Source organism: Podarcis tiliguerta, assembly GCF_965153285.1.
Source record: "Podarcis tiliguerta genome assembly, chromosome: 9".
Lineage (NCBI taxonomy): Eukaryota > Metazoa > Chordata > Lepidosauria > Squamata > Lacertidae > Podarcis > Podarcis tiliguerta.
The window spans coordinates 25623984-25648743 of NC_139542.1; the positions used below are offsets into that span (position 1 = coordinate 25623984).

Sequence of the window (24760 nt, forward strand, 5' to 3'; positions counted from 1 at the left end):
CTAGAATTTAAATATCCATGTTTGAGAAATTATCTGATTTTTTATTCGTTTACAAAGAGCCACCACCCCTTTAAATCTGCGTATCTGATAGAGGAGGTGTTGTTTTATTTTAAGAATTGTTTATGTACTCTGCTGTAGAACTGAGTGGATAGTACCGTATTTTTCGCTCCATAAGACACACTTTTTTCCTCCTAAAAAGTAAGGGGAAATGTATGCGCGTCTTATGGAGTGAATGCAGGCTGCACAGCTATCACTGAAGCTAGCACAGCAAGAGTGAGAGCTGCCCAGCGCCTCGTGTTCTGCTGGCTTCCCAGTGAAGTGAGAGGAGGAATGGAAGGGAGTACGGAGCTCCTTCCGTTCCTCCTCCCGCTTTGCTGAAGAGGCACTGCGCAGCTATCGCTGAAGCCAGCAAGAGCAAGAGCTGTGCAGCGCCTTTTGTTCTGCTGGCTTCAGCGATAGCTGCACAGCTTGCTCTGGCTTTTCAGGAAGGTGGGAGAAAGGATGGAGGGCAGCCCGTCAGTCCCTTCTCCCACCTCCCGGAAAAGCCAACAAGAGCCGCGCCAAGCGAGCGTGTCTGCGGCTCTTGCTGGCTTTTCTTGTTTTCCTCCTCTAAAAACTAGATGCGTCTTATGGTCGGGTGCATCTTATAGAGAGAAAAATACGGTAAATAGTTTTAACAAACAAATATGTGAGGTGGGCAAGCCAGGTAACTCTGAGCACAGGGAGGGCCAAGAAGACTTTTCAACACTTGAATGGACAGAAATGAGAGAAACCCCATCCAATTCTTATTTTATATACTGCACTCAAAGGTTCGCTTCAAGTAGACTTTGGGAGGTTTAAATGAGGGTGCTACTATGTAGACTCCTTTGAACTTCCTGAAACCTACCCATTTTGAGATCAGTACATTAGTGGGATAGGGAGAGGTCATAGAGATTAGAATTCAGTCCAACCTTGTGTTTGCTAGGCAGCTTCCTTTGTGCCTCCCCCACACTCCCATGGGAAATGGGTGGGCAGAGTCTATGAGATTTCAAAGGTATCTATTTCTGTGCCTCAAAATTTCTTAATTGTATTTGCAAATGTTGAGAGAGATGTGTAGGTGTTTGTGCGGTGGACGTGGTGGATGGCATGACCATGCACACTTTGGATGTGGGACCTGGAGCTTCATATGTGACTGGGATGAGACAACAGCCCAGTCTCTGACTGGCAGTGGCTATGCCAGCTGAGGACTTTTTAGCTGCTGATGTCTGTGCTTGCAGCTAAGATTTTCTGTATTCAAAGCCTGTGCTATACCACTAGGGTTTTACCCCTTTAAGAGGGGCCAAATGGGAGTTTGTGATTAATGTGAGGATTGTTATTTTTTATTTTTTCCTTGCAGAATGGACTCAATGCTCTACACCTGGCTGCCAAAGAAGGCCATGTGGGGCTGGTTCAGGAATTGCTGGAAAGAGGTTCTGCAGTGGACTCTGCTACTAAGGTAATATATTCACTGTATCATTATATATAAATGGTTCAGTGTGAGTGTGTGTGTGTGTGTGTGCGCGCGCACACACACATGCACACTGAAATACAGCAAGGGTAGACACTGTGGTTGGACTACAGCTTTGATCAGTGACTTGGTCAGGTTAGGGATGATGGGAGCTGTAGTACAGTAACATTTACTTATTTAGAGCATTTGTATCCAGCTCTTCAGCCAAAAAGTCTCCCAGAGTGGTTTGCAAACCGTCAATTAAAACAAGACCGCCTTTGTCTGAAGGCTTACAATCTAATATAAAAACACAATAGACAAGGGAAAGGGGGCAGGGATAGGGAAAGAGACATTGTGAGAGCACCACAGTCATCTATGATTCTGTGATTCTATTCCTGAAACAGACTAATGATGAACATTATTTGTTTCAACTCTGCATTAAGATCCATTAGACAGTGTTTCTGAAACATGTGCTGAAACTCCTGAGTATATGTCTCACACACCTTCCATCTGACAACAGCACTGTACTCTGTCCTTCCTCATTAACGTCGGCTGTGCATGCCTCAAGAATGCAAGCACACACTTTCCATCGACCTCTGCAATCCCTACCAAACTCACACCAACCCTCCCTTGGTACACCTGTAGGCTTCAAAGTAAAAACATAGGAGAATTGAAGAACCCTCTCCTATACTATATAATCACAGAGATGAGAAAGTGTTGGATCCAGACTTGGTCTCCATGAACAGATGGGCTTTGAACTGATTGGAAGGTCACATGCCTGTTGTGTCCTCCTCATGCCGCCCTGCCAACACCCCCCCCCCCCGAAAAATGCTCCTGGGTCTATGGCCGCAGCAGCCCCCTCCTACACTACACCTCTGTCTGGAGGGCCTCATTCTTCCCCCAGGTCTGAGGTTTCCTGTGTAGACAATACTGGGGGCCAATGGTCTGACTGTGTATAAGGAGTTTCCTGTGTTCCCATGAAAACTGCTCCCTTGTAATGCAAGTAGAAAGTAGTTTCATATTACTCCTTAGGACTTTTTCTGGTTGGGAATAATTTCCCCTTGTTGTCTTGGTGTTAATAGCTGGCAGCATGAGGCAAAACCAGTTCAAAGGGTGCAGCTTTTTTGCCTTCGCCTCTATCCCTGTGAATATTCTAGAATTACCAGGTTTATCAAAATTAGTCTGCATAACTGAAGGGCAGTCCATAGCAAGAACATGGTGGTATTATATACATACCATAAGAGTAAAAGTATTTAAATACGAGGTTCCCAAAGTATGGACCTCCCTAGCTAAAAAAGAAAGAAAGAGGCCAAAAACATTTCTCTCTAAGAAATTTTTGGGTAGCCTTAATCCTAGGAGGTTTATTTTGAATGAAGAGAAAGTTATTGAATGGTTTAAATGCAAGAATGCTAAAGTTTCAATTGATGTTATGAATGTGAATGAGAATACTGTATATTGAAAGCTGCTTTGAACCTTGGGTTTGGGGCAAATCTGTTTATGAAAAAATGATTATTACTATCATTATCTTTTATCAAACAGAAAGGCAACACTGCATTGCATATTGCATCCTTGGCTGGGCAGGCTGAAGTTGTCAAAGTTCTAGTGAAGGAAGGAGCCAATATTAATGCACAATCTCAGGTATGTTTGGCATTTTCTGCTTTATAAAAATGCAATGTTGTATAAAGTGTTCTAAGCCTTAAGTTGGCAAATCTGACTCAAGGTTAATTGGTTACACACAGTGAAGTGCCCAAATTATGCAGCACAGTGGGGCATATTGAAACCTCACCAGCAGCTGGAGCGCAGCACCTAATCAGATATTTTGCAAATCATGCTCATTAGCAATGGAAAGGCATCTCTCAGTCTTCAGATTATGAAATTATAAACTTTGAGGCATGGAATTCAGCGAGGAGCCGTATAGGTAACATAAACTGAATTCCAATATTCTTGAAGCCATCTTTTTATGCTTCTCCAAATATACCTTTTTAACTCTTGTATATTTTCAAATAAGGATGTAGTACTATTGATTCTCAGCATGCAACAATACATTTTCTGCCCTCTAGAATCTATATAATTGATTTTTAAACTGTGTTCCTGGAAACTCTTTTAAGTTTGAAGATTTTCTCATTGGGGTCACTTGTGCATTCTAGGTCATATTTGCAGTTTACATGGGCCAGTGGTCAGACTGACCTCATCCGGTTGACGCACCACACAAAATTAGAGTGCACCCAAAATATGTCCTAGAATACTCTGCAGCACCCAAGGGTTCCTCAGCACAACGTTGGTATGGAAAAGCAACATGGACAAACTCATCTTATCTCAATTTGAAATAAGAATGGTTCTTTCTAAGCTTCTTCACAAAAAGAATCTTAGGGGGTAGAAATGACCCTTTCCAAATGCTTTCCATGGCCTCAGAATGTGGCACAATGTTGTATCTTGAGGTAGACATAGCTGAGAAGGAAATACATAGAAAGGACTTCAGCACTCCCCTGTGGGCCTTCCTAGTCTGAGAGTGTGGATTCCTTCACCACTTCTACAGTTGGCTACTGCAGAGTTAGACAAGAGTCCTTTAAGTCAGCACAGCCATCTTCTCAGTGAGGTGGGCCCAACTGCAGTGCTAGTCAACCTACAAAAAGGTCTCAAATGGCCCTGGCTCTGGGCTGAGATAGCATCTTCCACACCCCAGCTGTCACAACTGCCAAGGGTCCTGAGCTGCCTTCACTCTGCCTAGACCTGACTTGACCTATGCCTGATCTTCACTTTACCTCTTTGTTGTCTCCAGTTTCCCTATGCACGTCAAGCCCCAACACAACAGCATAATGTGATAATGCTTCTTCCCTGCAACTAATGTCTCTCCTCCCTTTCATCACCAGCCCTGCCATTCACTTTCCTTTCCCCAAAACCTACAGTAATAACCAGTGGAGATTTGTGTGAAGGAGAGAGCAGCTATTCAGACTTTCCTTAGCCTTGAATACCTAACAGCTGAGCAGAGTCTATCACAAAGGTCTGTGGGAATTATAGTTTGTCAGAATGCATGTCCAACTGCAATTCCCAGGGATCTTTGCAGTGAGAGCCTTACACTGAGAACATTTTCAGGCATAATGCTGGCCTATGACATAATCCTCTCTATTGCATGCACACTATCCAATGCTGCATGTGAAAGGTAAGGTTTTTGGGTGGGGAAAGGCAGGCTCGCCTGACGCCTTCATTAGATATCTTTAGGTGCCAGGCAAAAACATTTCTCTTCAACCAGGCATCTGGCTGATTAACATTCCATGGCTTTTTCAATGCATTTGTGGAAGGAGTGTTATTGGTTTTGCTTCATGTATTTTGTATTCTCATTTTGTATCTTTCTGTTGTGAACTGCCCTGGGATCTTTGGATGAAGGGCGGTATACTAATATAATAAAAAATAATAATAATGTAATAGTTTGAAATGGCCTGAACTTATTTATTTGGCTCAGGTTCTGAACACCTAGCTATTTTGGAATGGGGTGGGCCATTCATTTCTAAATTCTGCCTCTATCTAAAACTTAGTCACCTGCTATTAAAGCAGAAAATCTGCTTTAATGTAGATGATGGTTTAGATTCAGCGGAAGCCTAAAAATCATTGATGTAATTGATATATTGTGTTCAAATTCAGTACCTGTACAGGGTTGTATAAATTTCAAATTTTGCCATGCTGCATTAATTTCCCTTTCTTTTGCCAAAGAGCTGCATTACTCTGTCACAATACAAGCTGATACTTGAAGGTTGGGGGAAATTGGTGCATACAAAGGGACCCAGTGGATTGTGGCCTTTGTGCACATGCAGAAAGCCCTTTGAGATGGGATGAAACTCTGCAAGAAGACCATTCATTTCAATAGGCCTTGCGAGTTGTGCACTTGGTCATTAATTTAGCAATTAAAAAAAAAAAGTGGTCCCAAACATACTAAATCTGTAGTCAGGTTCAGTGCTTAATATTAATGAACAATGGTTATTCACAAGCCGCAACTGCAAGGCACCCTCTGGAATAATGCTCTTTTCTCTTTTACATAGAAGGAAATGCCGCAGTATCTCAGGCAGGAGTCTTTGATCTATTTTGGTAGCTGCTGACTCACAGCATCCAACAGAAAAGGCTTCAGAAAGGGAAAGGGTAGACGGAATTTGCAAATCACAAAATAAAAGGTCATCTGTAGTCAGATGGAACTGTTTAATCTGTGTGTGACACCACTGAAGTTCACTGCACTAAGGGCCCCCAAGCTATATACAGTTAGGCGATTTTAAATATATATACATATTTTTACAACCACCAATACCCATGCAGTTTTATAATGCGTGTGATGGAGTTAGGCCTTCTCCTGTATCCTATAGTAATGCCACATTGTTGATGCTGTTGCATTTTGTAAATTGGCAGTAACAAGCAGAGACCCACCTAAAATCATAGCTGTGAGGCAGGGAGTGGGGTTGCCCATAATTTATTCTCTGTGCCCTTGTTCTGTCTCTTACACACTTCATATGCTCCTTTATTTGTCTTATACATGCCTTCATTCACATACATTACTCTTAGATATAAAGGTAAAGGCAAAGGACCCCTGACAGTTAACCTCTGAACGACTCTGGGGTTGCAGCGCTCATCTCGCTTTACTGACCGAGGGAGCCAACGTTTGTCCGCAGACAGTTTTTCCAGGTCATGTGTCCAGCATGACTAAGCCGCTTCTGGCGAAACCAAAGCAGCATATAGATACTCACATATGCCACTATAATATATCCTGGATAGCTCAGTTGGTTAGAGTGTGGTGCTGATAACACCAAGTTTGCAGGTTCAGTCCCTGTATGGCACAGCTGTGTATTCTTGCGTTGCAGGGAGTTGGTCTAAATGAACCTCAGGGTTCCTTCCAACTCTACATTTCTATGATTCTATGAATCACAGGATCTATATATGTATTACTGCAATGTTGGGACGCGGGTGGTGCTGTGGGTTAAACCACAGAGCCTAGGACTTGCCAAGCAGAAGGTTCGAATCCTCATGACGGGGTGAGCTCCCATTGCTTGGTCCCTGCTCCTGCCAACCTAGCAGTTCAAAAGCATGTCAAAGCATTTCCATGCTCTGCTCTGGCTCGCCAGAAGTGGCTTAGTTATGTTGGCCACGTGACCCGGAAGCTGTACGCCGGCTCTCTCGGCCAGTAAAGCAAGATGAGCGCCACAACCCCAGAGTCGGTCACGACTGAACCTAATGGTCAGGGGTCCCTTTACCTTTTAATGTGGGAGAAGAATGTTTGGCTTATGAAAAATAATTTTATACATTGCATAGTTTGAGTCTATCTGATGGTGTAAAGAATGTGCTTTTTCTTTCTACGTTAGCTGGGCATCCTGCAAAATTGTTAAGAACTCAGTAAGCCTGAGGTCGTACTTGCTGTGAATTGCATGGTGGCTTTGTCAGTCATAGGGTTGGCTGAACTATAGGACTAGCCCAGTACTGTGTTTTAGTATAAAGCTGCAATAGGAGGTGGTTTATTTAGATATATAGCCCTATTATGAACCCCATTGGTTCACAGCAGGCAGCAGTACTGCATCATAAGGAAGAAGGAAAAAACAATTTCTTGAACAGAAGATTCACAGTGCATATTACAGTGACAAAGGAAGTGAGTACCAAGAAACAGAATAGAACAGCATGAATCATATGCTTCCCTTTAATTTCCCCCTGATATTTTAGCTCTCAGCAGTTCTTATTTAAGTCCACCAGCTAACCCATAGTTTGTGGGGGAGAATATCTTCGGTTAAAACCAAAGAAACAAAGTGAAATGGAGGAATGGGAATTGAGGGAAGTGGGAGCCCAGGGACCTTTACTAATCCTAATTAATATTCTCCAAAGCCTCTTTAAAAACAGGTAACCAGCCAACCTATGCCCGTTTTCTTGGCTCTGCTGAGACCTGTACCCCATACCAAATCCTTTACCCATTAAGATCATGTCTGTATAAAATAATTTTATTTACATTTGTCAGTCATGTCATACAAAATAAAATGTCTCAATATATATTATGAAGCAAGAGAAGGTATGAAATTATATACTACACCCATGACAATGCTCATGGGTTTTCCGTTTCCAATTTTTGCTAAAAATCATTACGGCAAAACATTGGCTCATTTGTTTCTCTTTGTATCCCCTTCCTCCATCAGATTAAATGAATGCTATGAATCATTTTCGCTCAAGAAGCTATCAAATTATGTGTTTTTTTCATTTGTTCTAATTATACAATTATCATGAACATTCATTATCCAATTTTATTTCGCAGTATTTTTCACCAAAATCTTTAATACAATGCCAATATTTGACTTCTCCGTCCTTTTTTTTAAAAAAAAACACCTCACTCTGAATCCCATTTTAATGAAAAATGCCAGAAATATAAATATCATCTTCACAGGGAGTATATAATGAATATTCTAGTTTTTCAGCACATTAATTGGTAGCACTAAATGTTCCAGGCACTGTCTACAAGCATTGTAGCAGATGCTTGGTCCTCGAATTCTGATCCAAATTGAATTGACTCAAAAAAATAAAGACAGCCAGGCTCATACCAAAAAATAAATAAAAAATGACAGGTGCTCTAACACATTATACTCTCATTCCCACTTAGACGCAAACAATTAGATATAAGAGGGCTATGTAGGACATTATATATTTAGATGTAGGCAGCTCAAATGTAGGCAGTTGGAACTCAACTTGTGCTAAATAAAGGGTAATTTACAATATTCTAGCAATGGTTCCAGGTACTTTTAACTCTCCCACCTCCCTGTTTGATGGCTATATTTATGAGGACTCAAGAATCAAGTATTTGGCCCAATTTTTAGCTGCAGTTAATTTCTGGTACATACAACAGAAAATAAAGCACTAATATGCTGGCAGAAACAGAGAGAACAAAAAAACAGTATTTTAAGAATTGTTTGTTGTTAAAATTTGTTAGCCACTTTATCTTGCCCAGGCAACCCAGAATGACAAACAACCAACCCCATATAGAAACATTAAAACAGAGTGGAAAAGAAATACTTTTTAAAAATCCAACTTACTTCCAAAAGGCCTCAGATAGTTAAAGGCAAAAGTCTTGTTTATAGAGGAAAGTTTTTGTGTGGCACCATGGTGGAAAACTAGTATCAAATTGACATTGTTACAGCCAAACTAGGCCTTAGGGAATTTATATAGCATTTTCCAGTGTTCATAGCACTTTATTATCTGGTTGTAAACTTTACAACAACTCTGTAAACTAAGTTGTCTTCAGCATCCTTGTCCTATTGCTTATGTAGAGGCTAATAATAATAATAATAATTTATTATTTATACCCTGCCCATCTGTCTGGGCTTCCCCAGCCACTTTGGGTGGCTTCCAAAAGAATATTAAAATACATCAAACATTAAAAGCTTCCCTAAACAGGGCTGCCTTCAGATGTCTTCTAAAAGCCTGGTGGTGGTTGTTCTCTTTGACATCTGGTGGGAGGGTGTTCCACAGGGAAGGTGCCACTACCGAGAAGCCCCTCTGCCTGGTTCCCTGTAACTTTGCTTCTCTCAGTGAGGGATCCACCAGAAGGCCCTCGGTGCTGGACCTCAGTGTCCGAGTAGAACGATGGGGGTGGAGACGCTCCTTCAGATATACTGGACCAAGCCAAGGCTAAGAAGGTCATAGCTTACTCTAAGCCTACTTGTGAGTGAGGTGAGATTTGAACTGAGGACTAACAGCCATAGCTCAACTCCTTTGCTAATACATTCTACAGTACTTGCTGCATGATGTGCAAAGCCTAATTGGCTCAATATTTCTTCTATTCAAATAAGAACTGATCTGATTATTTTTGCTCAGCTCTCTGTGTTTATTTTAAATTGACATCTAGGTCATTGTTTTAAAAAATTGTTTAAAAATGTCATCAGCTGCTGGTGAAAATAATTCTTGATTCCACAAGTATGTGAAAATCCAGTTTTTTGCTTACTTATATACTCCTCCTGCAAATCAAGAAGATGGGTTTATTACTCTATTACACTTAAAATAGAGTAATATCAGACACATTTTAATTAAGCTCATTTAAAAAGTGTACATTGAATACAATTAAACACTAATTCTGCCCCTACTGCTCCATATTTGCTTCCTTGATCTAGGCCTGGGCTTTTTCAGTGTACTGGAAGTATCAATTTTTTGCTGAACCAGCCTCAATTTTAAAGCTAAAGAAACATTCTATATGGGTTCTAAAACCATGTTCCATTGTTTAGTACATTCCACCTCCCCATTAAAGATTTTTTCCAAAAGATACATGAATGGAAGATGGCTTGCATAACTATTTTTTCCTCTTTCAACCTTCCAATAAACTTTTATAAACAATAGTTACAGTTTTAGTTCTGAGAAAGATCCCGTTAGTCCTTCGAGAAACTTCAGTGGGAGTGTTTCAGCATCTTCTAATCTGAATTTACTATTTTCACAGAAAATCCAAAAAGTAAAAACAAACAAACAAAAAATACCAATGAAAGATCCAGATTGTATGGGAGGAAAATATGGGATTTTATTTTGAGGAGGATGACGTTGTGTTGTTGCTGCAAAACATTTGCATGAAGGAGCAGCACAGAGTTTATAACAAACTACAGGGTGGAAGCACCCTGAGACTAATGACATTTTGTGTGGGTTTGGAGAAAATGACAAATTCTGGTTATTTAAAAATAGAAGCAAAAGCTGCCTGTTTCCTCATGGCTGTGCTGAAGAAGTAGAGGGGAGGGGGTGAACAAAGACCAAGGCTCACACAGTCTCATAAAGGTGAACTACAAGTTATTGTTACATCTGAACAAATCCATTATGACAGCATTCTTCCTGTGGCTGAAGAATTCCTCTGACATATGGCTTCTTTTCCTTTTCTTCAGAGAGAAATGTCAATGCATTAAATAGCTATTTAAAATTCTGTGAAAATTGTCCTATACTATTTTCTGGATACAGCAGAATAATTTTGATCACTATAACTCATAACGAACAGGGTAATTCGTTTTACAAATTTGCCTCCCCAAGTGTATTTTTCTTACAAATGTATTGCCCCATGAAATCTAATCTCTTTTTGTTTTCATGTTTCTATGCTCTCTGTTTTAGTTAATCTGTAACGGAGGTAGAAAGAAGGTTAAAAAAATAGAAACTTCTGACGCATATTCATAGCCTCATAATGTAATGTGAACATCTTTGGGAAAGTGGGTATTACGTCCTTAACTTACCCTTGTAGAGAAAGAGAATCTCTCCTGTTGAGATAAAATCCTCTTATGAGACATTTATTTTTAGTACAGCTGAAAATAATGCCCTGGAGCATAATGCAAAATAAAAGTTTGTAGAGTCCTAATAATTTTTATTCTTTTGTGATGCATTTTGAACTCCAAGAACAGAGACCTCCATAGAAATAATACTTCTATGGCATATTTCTATTACAGCTCAGGCCCAAAGCCCCGCTATAAAGTCTGATTACAGACTTGCAGCTGTCCTGTTGGGACAGTTAATAAGTTCACGCAAGCCTTTTGCATGCTTTAATTACATATGCTTTTAAAGGTAAAGCTGATGTGTTTGTGCTGGATATGAAAAGGGATGTGAAAACAGCATAGGACAGGGGTGCCCAAACTTTTTTCAAAGAGGGCCAGATTTGATGGAGTGAACATACATGAGGGCCAATCAAAGCTGTTGAGTTTTTTGTAGGATTGAAGCTTTTTTAAAAAAAACAATTTTACCCCAGGACATATATTGCCATGGGGGCTGGATTAAATCAAACGGCGGGCCGGATTAGGCCCCCAAAATGAACTTTGGACATGCCTGCTATAGGAAGTTTGAGTCCTTTCATTTCCATACGTTTGCTTTTATCACCTGATATGTCCTACGCTTCCTGTTCTCTTCACCTTTCTGAGTTTATTACCTTCAATTTCACAGCACTCTTTTATTGAACTACTAGGTCCATTCTACATTGATTCCACTAATGCCTGGGAACTCCATAAAGCCTAGCTCTAAACTTTGTTTCCTGTGAAGCCTTTAGCCCAGCACCATAGTCCTTTAACTTTTAGTGCATCCTTTATTTTCCAATCTTTCCCTTCCCTGTTTCCTTCATCTTCCTCCTCACTGCCTAAATTTAGATCACAAGCATCTTGTTTGGGGCAGTGATATATCTTGGTTTTGTCACTCTGGAAAGCACTTTGAATGCTGATGACACTACATTTTTGCAGGCAAGGGAGAGGTCACAATATTGCATCTCCGTAAATATTAGAACTGTTGAGAAAATCTAAAGAACTACTGGTCAGCTAGTTTCACCTCCCCAAGGGGTCTTTTGACTTGAACAGCAGCCCTCCATAGCAAACTGTCTTGAAAACTAGATGGAGTTTTAAAAGTAATTTGGTATGGAGCATGATTATTTGTTTTTCAGAGTAGACGATGTGGAAAGTCAAACTGGAGTCACAACAATTCTTAAGTAATAATTTGGACCTCAAAAACTATCTAGAGTTCTATTATTTGGAATCAGTTAATTCAAAAGTAGCTTTTATACAAGTATATTCTTTTATAATATCTGGTTATTCAGCTTTTTCTTTTCTTTTCTTTTCTTTTCTTTTCTTTTCTTTTCTTTTCTTTAGCAAGCATAACTATGCTATAATGTCACTGAATGGATGTCAGAAATAAGACTTTTCAGTGCTTTGTTAGGTCTTTATTAAGCCCAAAAAAGTAACCGTAGATGGGTTTGACAGTAAATGTGAGGCTTGCATAATGACAACAATCACTGTATTTAGCAAAGGGGGGGGGGAACCACCTACAAAGAGCAATCTGATTGATTATATTGATCCTCAAATGCATAATTACTTTTTGAACCAGTAGTTAAAACAATGAGCATTTATCACCAGCAGGCAACTCCATTACACCAGAGCTGCCTCCTGTGCCCTATGTTGTCATTAATTGTTGCATCATGTGAATAGTAGCGACACATTAAGATATGCCACCTGGGGCATTTTGATGGTTTTCTCTCCTCACTTAAAAAAAATATTTGGCATGGAGATGCTGTTTGAATTATTTGGACAAAATTAAGAATGTAATTAAATATAGCAAATATATAAAAGAAAAGTAAGATTTAATTTTAGCCTTAATATTTTGAACTCCATTCTGTAGGGTGAGATGTATAATGCAAAATTTTGTAAATGGCAAGTGTTTTGAGGGACAGATTTAGCTGTGACTCTTTGGTGTGGTTTCTTTTTTGAAAACGGGAGATTTTGGAAAGGACCATGATTATCACAGTACAAATGAGTAGCTCTCCACTTTTTGGTGTGGGAGGCTTTTACATATTACACCCACCAACAAGATCTGCATATCCTTATGATGGGGCTTTGTGCTATATGATTATCCTAGTGATATTTGCCAAAGAGAATACATGTGCTATTCAGAGCAAGGAGAATCACGTAATCGCTGCTGTTTGCTGGCTGTTCCCTACTTGGCTGCAGAAGAAATTCCTATTAGAGTCATCAAATTTCATTAGGATGTTTTTCTATGCCATAGCTTCTAAATTGAGTGGAAAAGAAATGCTGTCAATATCTCAAATGGGTCATGTCTATAATTGTGAAGTAACAGACAGAAATAAAAACCACAGGACATAGTGTAAATATTTTCTTTATGTTCCTGGTGATTTAACATGCTTATGGAATTGAAGGAGAGTAACCTGAGGGACTACAAAAAGTAAAAATATAGCTAATGAAGATTATTTGTGCTTCAGTCTTAACCACACTTACCCAGAAGTAAGTGCAGCTGTATTTAAGAAAGCTTGTTCCCGATAAGTGTGTTTAGGTTTGTAGCATTACTAAACAAGCATTTCCAGACTGTAGAGTCCAGTGACATGAGTTCCAGTGAAGGAATGAGCTCCCCCCCCCAAAAAAAACCGCACATTGCAGGCATGCCACATCGCCCAATCCAAACTGAGACCATGGGGGCGAGGGCTGCAAGAGTTATGTCCCACTACCCTCTCAGATCTGATCTGGATCAGGGACTCGGTCAATCAGTTTGTGAAATAAAATGCTTGAACTCAAGGGCTAAGCCATGGTTGAGAATTACTTACTTACAGCTTAAAAGATAAAGGTAAAGGACCCCTGACCGTTAAGTCCAGTAGCGGATGACTCTGGGTTTGCGGCGCTCATCTCGCTTTACTGGCTGAGGGAGCCGGCGTTTGTCTGTAGACAGTTTTTCTGGGTCATGTGGCCAGCATGACTAAGCTGTTTCTGGTGAACCAGAGCAGCGCACAGAAACGCCGTTTACCTTCCTACCAGAGTGGTACTATTTATCTACTTGCACTTTGATGTGCTTTTGAACTGCTAGGTTCGAACAACAGGAGAGAACAACAGGAGCTCACCCTGTCGTGGGGATTTGAACTGCTGACAAGCCCTAGGCTCTGTAGTTCAGACCACAGCGCCACCCGCGTCCCTTTTACTTACAGCTTATCCTGAAATTACTATCATGTAAAACTTAACAGCTCCATAAAGGATGGGATTCGATTGGTTAAGGGAGCATCTCTGATTGAATTACAGTTGTGTTAAAATGGTTGCTTACAGATGGTAAATGATCAGGTCATTCACAGCATGTGCAGGGCTGCTGAGAGGAGAATACAGAGGCTACTGAGGTCCTTGGCTCACAGATAGCTGGAGGCCCTGACTCTGAGATTTCTTTTTCTTTTATTAAGTAAGTGAATGCACCTCATGAAATTGAAGCTATGAGGCAAAATGTACATCTAAGCAGTATCTGTGAGAAGATGAGCCAGCCTGTCTACTCCCACCTTTCAGTGTTTTTAACTAATGAATGTTAACTAAGGAACTTTAATCAAAATTAAAGCTTTGATTAATGAGTCAATTGTTTGCATGCCAGGTGCTCAGAATCCTTCAAGTCCTACAGAGCTATTGTGTTCCCTGCTTGTAGTCCTTAGAATCTTCATAATCCTAAAGACCAGATTTCCCCTTGTCTCCTATTGCCCTTCCTTTCGTCCCAGCAACTAGGATGCACTTTACTGTGGTGGGTTCATGTGAGATCAGACACTCACTAGAAGTTATGTTGTGCAAATGCACAGTAAATGTGGGTAAATGTTAAAAAAAAACCACTCCCTGCAATTGGCAAATGCAAAAGGTGAAAACTTTGCAGATAAGCTTAGCCGTGACTCCTGCTGTGCAGGAGCTGAAGTCCAGGCACATATTAACTTTAATGGGTCTTACTCCCTGGGAAGTTAAGGCATGAATGCAGTAATTAGGCCTGAATAGATTTGGTTGAAACCTTGGAGTTATGCTAATTTGCAGGATGATGGTAAATAAAAACATGACTCTTTATAATTCAAAGATGTATCACTGGTTAAAAGAAGCAAAACTTGATGCAACCATTTTATGCACCCTTCTGTGTTGTTTAAGGATTGAGGGGTTGGTCTGGATGATTCCTGTGGGTCCGCACTAAGCTTCTAGTTTTGTATCTGCAAGACTGTACTCTGTAGTAGAAGGTACAGTCATGCCTCAGGTTAAAGACGCTTCAGGTTGAGCATTTTCAGGTTGCGTTCCACAGCGACCCAGAAGTAACGGAACGGGTTACTTCCAGATTTCGCCGCTCGCGCATGCGCAGACGCTCAAAATGACGTCACATGCATGCTCAGAAGTGGCAAATCGTGACCCGCAGATGTGCAGACGCAGGTTGCGTTCTGCTCAGGATGCGAACGGGGCTCCGGAACGGATCCCATTCGCATCCAGAGGTACCTCTGTACTGTTGAAGTTTGCTAATGTAATGGGACTGGCTAAGTCAGTCAGGAATCCATTTACGCGTTTAAAGAATTGGTCAGATACATATGTGTTGCTATGGCAACAACTGGCTGATAATGCTCTTCCAGTATGATGCAAGCCTCCCCTGACCTGGCTGTTGGCCTTGTCATCTTGTAGGTAGGAGAACAATAGTCTAGCCTTTCTTTCAACAGAGTTAGCCTTTCTTTCAGTCTGCTTGAGAGCTGGGAAGACACACTTTCAACTTGCAAAGCTTACTCGTTAAAATTCTAGGAACTTCATAAAATCATTTTACTCTTATTAATATTCTACTCAAAACTATCTCTTGTGACCCGCTGCATTGTATGAACTGAATCCACAGAAAGGCAGATAGGAGTTGCTTTGGCACACTCTCCAAAGAATCTGAATCTTACGCTCACATATTTCAGTTCCAATTATAGAATTGTCTCTATTGTACAGTATTGTTTTATAGAGTTTTTGAAGTAAATCACTTGGAGGCCTACTGGCAAAGGGAGATATATAGAATCATGAATAAATAAAATACACATAAATATTAAACCATTTGTACTAGTAGTGATCCAGAATGACTTGTAAGAGTTAATTTGCTGCTGTGCTATGATCAGCACAATTTTAGAATCAATCAAATGCTAAACACATGTTGTAGCCAATACTATTGGCTCATTTTGTTGAAAAGTCACATACAATAAGCTTCTATACATTATTTTAGAATTCCGCCATTTCTGCGGTTTTTCTTGAGGCCATGGTTTTATAGTGCCCAGTGGGCTGCCTCTAGTTAAATAAAAGCAATAAATAAATATATTTTATCCCTTTCCTCATCAGTGCTTATAAAATTTTATTGCCAGTTTTACATTCCCATTTTCCTACATAGAAAGCAGTCTAGTAATGAATTCTCCTAGCGAACACCAAATTACCTTAAATGCTATGAAAAAGATATCAAGGGGATACTAAGCTATAAAAAGCTATGTGGAGTTACTAAATCATTACCAAAGAGCCAAAGCGTTCATATTTCAGTGGCTTGTTCATGCAGCAGTTTGAAAACATGCATTCTATTGCAGCCTTCACCTAGTGTCCTCCAGAGGTTTTGGGCTACCATCTTCCAAATGGGAGTCGGTAGTTCAAAACATCTGGTGAAGCAGCAGCAAATGGGTACAAACTATTATATGGCACACCTCATTAATTTAAAAAGCAGAACTTTATATTTGTTGGTTTTCTTTTCCATTCTGCTTCATTTTACTTGGGAAATGGCAGCTGAGCTTTACTTTTTAATATCCATGTTTTGATGTCATAATTCCTTAAGCCCTCAGTGAAATTATTTTGTGTGTGTGTGTGTTTCCCCCTAGAATGGCTTCACTCCTTTATACATGGCAGCTCAAGAGAACCACATTGAAGTAGTGAAATATCTTCTTGAAAATGGAGCCAACCAGAGCACTGCTACTGAGGTACAGTACTTGGATCTTTTATTTACAAGCCTTTCTATAACCTTTTTCTTTTTCTTTTATAAAACCGTGAAGATGAATCTGCATGGTACACACTCCTGTTTCTTAGTTTGCCCTGACTTATCTTAAGAGCAGCCTCAAATGCTGTCATCGGGAGGGAGGGGCTGCTTAAACCTTTCTTTCTTGCCCTTCACTTGCTCAAAATGATTATTACCTCAGGCTGTTCCCTCATCTGCAAGGGGAAAGATGTGCTTTCCCTCAACCGTTGAGATAGCAGCTGGCGGAGGGGCATTCTGAGCACAGGTATGCAGCATCTCCTGCCCTCCTCCATTATTCTTCCATTCCCAACGAAAGATTTCAGGCTGCTTTTCCATTAAAAGAGCCATCACAGGAAAGAAATAGATGACTGTGTGTAACCTGTAGTCTGGCCCTCAGGTCTTAGAAAACTTCAAACACATTGTTTCCACACCTTGACTCCAGCCAGTTCCTTAATCTCCAGTCTTCTTAAAGGACCCTGTTATTCCTTCTCTCCCTATAGAACTATTTCCAACATTCACCAAATGAGGTCCCACTTTGGGGCAGATCATCTATAAAGTTACAATATGTTTCTCTTTCACTTTTTAATCATCATGAAGCTTTATCAGGAAAAGTTTGTGAATAAGGAGCATGTTGAGAGCAAGGAAGAAGCCAAGCAGAGCTGAAAAGGATGGTGGTATAGACAGAGTTATAGAGCCTAGGAAGAAGTCACAAAGTACAGTAAACTAACTCCACTGATGTCTCCCAGACTTAGTTACGTTTCTCACTTTTTGCAGAGGCACAGCTCTAATTTAATGATTCCTGGCTACTATTTGTGCTTTCAGAGGGCTTAGTTTTAATGTATATGGATTGCATGATATATATGATGTTAACATGGCGTAATGTCACTTGTTCCTATCTGTTCAGGGTGTCACATATTCACGCTATTAGTACCAATTATCACCCAGAGATTATTTCTTCTTGTGGTCTCCCATTTGAAGAGTATTTATTGGTTTAAAACATGTAGCTCATTCTTCATGGTAACAACTATCACAGAGATGGGTTCATAAATTTTTTTAAAAATGCAACACTTGAAAGCAAATAACTTTTTTTTTAAAATTATAGTCTTAGTAACCAGCAACACAGTAATTCACTAAGGAGGTCCCAGTGTTAAGGCTCAGCAAATACCTGAAAGTTTTAAGTTGGTGCTGCTAATTACTCAGGGCCCACCCTATACCAGTCACTATAATTTCTTTTTAATGTTTTTAATACTGAATTTTAAATCAGTTCAATGTGTATGGGGCCCTGCTGATGAAGGGTGGGTAATAAATTTAACTAGTAGTAGTATTAGTAGTAAGAGGGAAGGGAGTTCCATACCTTGGGTACCACCACCAAAAAGGCCCTCCCTTCATGTTATGACAAGGTAACTGTAATAATATTTTGAGTAGAGTAGCCCTTGAAGACCATCAGTTGGTATAGAATTCAGTGGCCCACCTCTTCAGCAGGGCTGCATTAAAGAACGTAATCTCAGAAGACCCTTGCTGGATTTGACTGGGAGTATTTGAATAAGTTGTCTCCTGGAAGCCGACAGCCCTTACTGCTTGTTCCTCATATATAGTATTCAGTGGTCTACTTCCTCTGAACATTGAGGCTTAGTTTAGCTAGTGCTCTGATATCTGCACTGGATTCCGGTTGTCTTCCAGGCTCCTTGTAAGGCACAGATTATGACCTATGAGACCTAACCCACACTGGCTCAGCATACCCATAACATGTCCCTTCAAAAGTTACAACGTTAACTTAATGTCTGCCACAGAAGTAAAAACTTAGAAAGTGTTGATCTATGGACAAATCTGCATGTTTTCATAAAGCTCTTCCACTTTTAGCAACCGTGAAAAGCGGTCCCTTATCAATCCCTGCATTTGTCACCCTCCTCGGCATGGAGTTAACCCACCCCAGGGTATTCAGAATGGTATGACATTTATTAGCATTGCACTCCAGCCAAGCCTGCCTTTGTTAACAGCTGTTTTCTCTATCCTTTCATTCAGCGGATACTATTGCATTTGATGATGGTTCCTAAAATAATGCTTTCTGTTGCTGGGATGGGCCAGGATCATGTTACTGTTGCAGCTTTGCTAGAGTATGAAATCCTGTGTGGTTGCTAAGCAACAAGGCAGAAACAGCATTTGTAAGTGAGTCACTGGCTGATCTTGAAACCCCCAGTTCTCTGCTGTTGTTGTTTAATAATCTACAGTAGATTCCACCTCCCCCCAAACAAACTAATTCATTTCTCTTAAGAATACTGTAATATGATATTGGAGATGTGAGCATGCTCTCCTAGGAATAGCTGTTGTGGGGTACTGTTTTAAGACCAAGCTAGTGCTTGAAGCACAGTGAGGTGCCCTCTCACATCTTTCCTGGTGGATCTAAAGTAATCCTTCTTTTCAGCCAGCACAACTGAGTCTCACCTATTTTGAAATGACACCTCCTTCTTTTCTCCTACTGGTCTAACCAAAGGATAGGCTTCCTATAACTTTACCTCAAACAGCTGACACTAGATTGACAACACTAGATAGCAACCATACAGGCTGCAGTCCAAGAATTCCTCATTCCTTCTGTATGCCCAGGGGGATTTTGGACTTTAATCCCAAACAGTCCTCCTTCAATTGTATTGCAAGCTGCTTTTGGAATTTGAGCACACACAGTGAAAATAAAAAGAAACATTGAAAGTTGCCTTATACTGAGTCAGGTCATTAGTCTGTCTAGTTAAGTAATGTATATGTTGACCAGCTGTGGTTCTGCAGGGTTTCATAAAGAGAGCTTTTCCAGTCCTACCTGGGACCGAAGCTTGAATCTTTTGCATGCAAAACATGTGTTTTTAGCATGATCAGTTATGCATTGTGAAAGAAAGGATTTGCATTAAGAAAAGGAGAAGAGAATAGTACATTTATACATATAGATGCAAATTTAGAAATAATCACTATAATTTAAACAGAAATACAGTACATCTCACCATAATGGGGAAGACACCAGGGGACTTGTGTGCCTGCTCAGTCTGCTGATCAGGTGTTACTAACTGTTGATGGACAACGTTAGTGCCCTGTTGATGTGTATGCTCTCCCTTTTTGTGACTCCTTAGGACTAGACAGCCCTCAGACAAAGAGCTCCTTCAAATAGAGGCCTGCTCTCTGTAAAAAAGGACACCCTATGTGGATTACCACTGAGCTGTGGGACATAAGCCTTTACACAGTGGTTCCTATATCCCAGTCCTAACTCAAACATAGGTACCTGCCTTATACTGAGTCAGACCAATGGTCCATATGCATAGACTGGCAGCAGCTCTCCAGAGTTTCAAATGCCAGAGATTGAACTTTGGACCTTGTGCGTGAAAAGCAGATGCTTTACTACTGAGTTCTGTCCCTTCCACAAAAATCAGCCTTTTGACCTTCTGTTCAAGGCCTCCAGGAAAATGCACCAAATCTCAGGATGTGAGAAAAGAAGAAAAGGGGCTAGTTCTCTGGACCATATTGTGCTTATTTCTCATTCTTGGCTTGAGCTTTTTCTGTTGGCTCCATCTCCATGTCTCCCAGGCTCTACCCTTGACCTGGAGCATACTGCCTTATTCTAGCCTGCCAAGCACTCATCTGTTCTGCCCTGTGTTCAACCAGGCAACACCCTTTGAGCTCTAAGGCTCAGCCTTCCACCTGAAGGTCTGAAATTCAGCTCTCCCTTCCACATGTTTAAACAAGTGTTCTAGATTGTGGCTAGCAGAAACATTTTCCTGCATCTTCCCCTGAACTGATACAAACTTCTTTCCAACTTTGTTTGCCATGCTTAAATTATAAAGGGGAAGAAACAAGACTTGCATAGCATGCCATTTCATAACCAAATATTATTATTGCATATGTGAGTTACTAGTTATCTAATACAGTGGACGCTCGGGTTGGGAACGGGATCCGTGCGGGATGCACGTTCTCAACCCGCAGTGGCGTGTCTGCACCAGTTGTGATTTGGTGCTTCTGCGCATGTGCGACCTCCGAAACCCGGAAGTAACCTGTTCTGGTACTTCCAGGTTTCGGAGCGCCTGTAACTTGAAAAAACGCAACCTGAAGCGTCTGTAACCCGAGGTATGACTGTACATAATAGTTGATTGGTGACTTCCAATTAATATAAAAAAGCTAAATTACAATCATCATCAGTAACTAACAATAAAAAACCACCCAGCATAAAAAAAAAACCCCAAAGAGCAGCAGCAACATTCAACTGTCAGTGGTATATGGGCCAAATAACTCATCACTATAACATCAGCCTTGAAAATACCACCTATGTTTTTAACATTATTTTTGAACAGACGTGAAATTCAGTAGTAAATATGTTTGGAGATGGGCCTCTCTGGAGTGTTTGGTGGGTTGCCAGAGTTTAATATATTGCAAGGTGGCTAATAAAATGTTGTGTGTTGAACTACAACACACCTCTTCGTGGGAGCTCTTTATATGGGTTCTGGCTTCATGCGGAATGTTTCATTTTCTGCTGCAACAGGACGGCTTCACTCCATTGGCAGTTGCCTTGCAGCAAGGACACAATCAGGCAGTAGCCATCCTTCTAGAAAATGACACTAAAGGGAAAGTCCGGTTGCCGGCATTGCACATTGCTGCCAGGAAAGATGACACCAAATCAGCGGCTCTTCTGCTCCAGAATGATCACAATGCTGATGTTCAATCTAAGGTAAAAATACGCTTGCTTCCCCCTCCTTGTTCTCCAGTATTGGTAATCGTACTAAAAATTGGGATGTCCAGGGCCTCTTTGGTCCTTTATGCAGGACAAACTCAGATTTATCACTGAGAAGAAACAACAATCTTTAGTAGCTCCTTAAACAATTTAGATGTTTTTCTGCATTCACATGTTGCACTTTTTAAGTGTACATGTAAACATCTTACATGGTAACAAAAAAAGAAACTTATACTTTTGTTAAGTGGCCCTAAGAGATTCCTATCAATTCCATTACTTTAAAAAAAGCAATGCAAATAATAATACTCCTCTTCTAGTAGTTGTTGCTGAAAGCTGTATCTGCAATAAAAGCTCTATTGTTTAGTGTAGAACTGCAGGAGGAAACGGGTTAGATTTTCAAAGGCACAAAAATCGCTCTTCAGTTTCTAAGTTTTTCTTTTGCTGACTTTGTAAGGGTGTTTGACAGTTTTTGCATTTGAATATGTAGTCCAATTAACACGAGGCTAATATCAAATTCAGTCTTTGTAAATCTGACAATCTGTTGTTGGGAAGGGGGAAGCTGAAGCAGTGTTGCTCTTGAGTGGGAAACTGGTTTGTGGCCCAAAAGAATGTGGGTTGCATACAGTTAAATTGAATACTAGCTCAGGCTTTCTCCCATAACAACAAAATAATTCATTTCAGCGAACAATTTAGGCCTCTGTCTTTCTGCCAATCTGTAATATCTTTCCTCTTTTTTCCAAAACATGCTGCAACAGATGATGGTGAATAGGACAACTGAGGTACCAAAAACAACAGTTTTGTTAATCTACTCCCCCCTCCCCCAGATAATTGCTGCATTTTCCTGTCATATGCAGTTCAAACTGTATCCAATGTCATTTCTAAATGTGCACGGATGACAAAAATGTATATTTTCTCCTCTGCTTTGATGTTTTTACTTCCCTTGTTCTTTTGAGATGGTGGAGATTGTTTTTAGATAACAAGAACTGGGAATTAGAAATGGAAGTAGGCCTATGGGGATAATTTGAAATACAGAGTAATTGCATGTGATATAAGGCCATGACTCCATTAATGCTAATCTGCAGCATGGTTCCTGTGGGTAGTTGTTGGTTATTGATAAATGAAGAGATCCCAGTGGGAACCCCCTCAAAGGTATTGAGGTAAAATGTTTCTTTTAATTTTATGACAGGCATTTATGGAGGTTTTAAATGAAGAGTAGCCTCAAATCTGTCACTGGGAGATTGTGTACAGTTTAATATTTTCTACTGTAGCTGTTATACTGTACCATTATTCTAATCTGCTTTGGTGAAAAAACATTAATCTTCTAACCAAAGCAATACTTAAATTTGCCATGGAAATGAATTGGCAAGTGTCTCCATTTGGTCTCAAGAACCATCTGGGTTTTGTGATCATATGCTATCAAAACTTTGAAGGGTTTTATGAGGGCTTTTAAGGAATGATTAGGAAACCCAGACAGAACAGGCCTCTTTGCAAGGAGACCATGGTGAGGGGAGGGGACTGGTGCCAGGTGAAAGCTTGCCTCATAGTTAGTTAGGTCAAATGAGCTGGGGAAGTCCAGATGGTGAAGTGACTCTTCTGAGCATGCTCAGAAGCATCATTTCTTGCTAGAATCAAGGGATTTGTAGTTTTCCTTGGTAGAAGACCCAGAGAAGGTTGCTTTGTTGTTGTCTGCATTAATAAAAATGGAAAAACCTGAGATATTAAACTGGAAAATAGTGCTTTTGGTCATCTGTTACAGGAAGTAGTAACATTAACTCTTCTGTTTATAATAGGTTGGCACAGGGGGAAAATGCTTTGGGTTAATGTTTCTCTAGTTTTAAAAAGTTAAATGCTTCCTTATGTAAAAACTGGTGCATTCTGATTAAGACCGTTTCTTTTTTGCAGAGTGGATTCACACCTTTGCACATAGCAGCACACTATGGAAATGTTAATGTAGCGACACTTCTACTCAACCGAGGAGCTGTTGTAGACTTCACAGCAAGGGTATGGATGCTTTGCTTTTTTGTGCATTGAGAGAACAATGAAAAGAGGGAGGTCAGTGATTGATTCTATGAACTTTCTTTAAATGTCCAAATTAAAACAAAACAAAAAAACCATTTACAAGTCTGTTTTGAAAAATTATGAAAAGTAAATGATTCTTACATTTATTCTTGCAACAAGTAAGCCATTTCCCCCCCAAAGTATCAGATTGTAATAAATTATCTTTACACAATACACTTACAGGTAGAGGGAAAGAATGTAAATTTCATGCACATGCTTCAGAACACATTAATTGAATTATTAATATAACTTTTGGCATACTTAAAAAACTGTGTTGTAGCAATTACCTTATGCTCATTACTCTGTTCACATATGTACTTTGCACACAACAAGTGCCAACTCTTTAATACTCTTTAATGCTTAAGATATGTAGTATATACTGTTCACATTGGAGTTCAGCTACTAGCCATATGGAAATAGAAGCAGGCTTTTGCACATGTATTTCTACGCTTCCTTGTTCATATGAATGTCCTACTTGAATGCTGTAGGTAACATTGAAGGCCCTGCTCTGTGTCACTTGCCATTGATTATACGATAGGTGGCCAGGAACAGAGCCTTTTCTACTGTGGCACCTGCTTTATGGAATGTTTTAATTTATTTATGGGATTTGTACCGCACCCTTCCTCTAGAAGGGATCCTTCTGGCTCCTTCTTTACTTGCTTTACAACAGGCAGCGGAAAGTACTTTTACAGTGTGAGTGTGCCTTTTAATTCCACAACAGTGCCATCTTACACATGTCCACTCAAAAGCAAGTCCCACTGAGTTCTCAATGGGGCTTACTTCCAGGAAACAATGTATAGGCTTCTATCCCAAATTACCGTATTTTTTTGCTCTATAAGACTCACTTTTTCCCTCCTAAAAAGTAAGGGGAAATGTGTGTGTGTCTTATAGAGCGAATGCAGGCTGCGCAGCTATCCCAGAAGCCAGAACAGCAAGAGGGATTTCTGCTTTCACTGAGCAGTGATCCCTCTTGCTGTTCTGGCTTCTGAGATTCAGAATTTTTTTTTTCTTGTTTTCCTCCTCCAACAACTAGGTGCAAAAAATACGGTAAATGTACATGGTAACATGCTTATGTGGGCTTTTAAACTTTCACTGGATGTTGATGATTAAAAAGGGTTGTTTTGTTTTGACAAATTTTGTCAGTCACTTTGAGTATCTTTTAAGTGGGAAATCAATATCACCATCATAAAAAAGAAATAAATCAGTGTCAGGCAATTGGTCCTCTCTCTAGGCCAATTCCCCATGCTTTTCCTGCACTCCTCACCAGCGTTGCTCTGTGCCCACCTGGGTGTTTT

At 40.2% G+C, this 24760-nt stretch overlaps 1 protein-coding gene across 50 annotated transcripts in view; it reads left to right on the top strand.

Annotated features, from left to right (window-relative positions):
* The window catches only part of ANK2 (ankyrin 2), a 313351-nt gene that overhangs the window by 196169 nt on the left and 92422 nt on the right, over positions 1 to 24760 (top strand). For 38 of the 50 annotated variants that reach the window (XM_083456942.1, XM_083456921.1, XM_083456950.1 and 35 more), the window contains 6 exons: positions 1376 to 1474; positions 3005 to 3103; positions 16572 to 16670; positions 21219 to 21404; positions 22163 to 22186; positions 23310 to 23408. In XM_083456942.1, the coding sequence (XP_083313068.1) occupies positions 1376 to 1474; positions 3005 to 3103; positions 16572 to 16670; positions 21219 to 21404; positions 22163 to 22186; positions 23310 to 23408 (606 nt within the window). The remainder of the gene's footprint in view (positions 1 to 1375; positions 1475 to 3004; positions 3104 to 16571; positions 16671 to 21218; positions 21405 to 22162; positions 22187 to 23309; positions 23409 to 24760) is intronic. The other 12 variants (XM_083456952.1, XM_083456954.1, XM_083456953.1 and 9 more) reach the window with 1 other exon arrangement.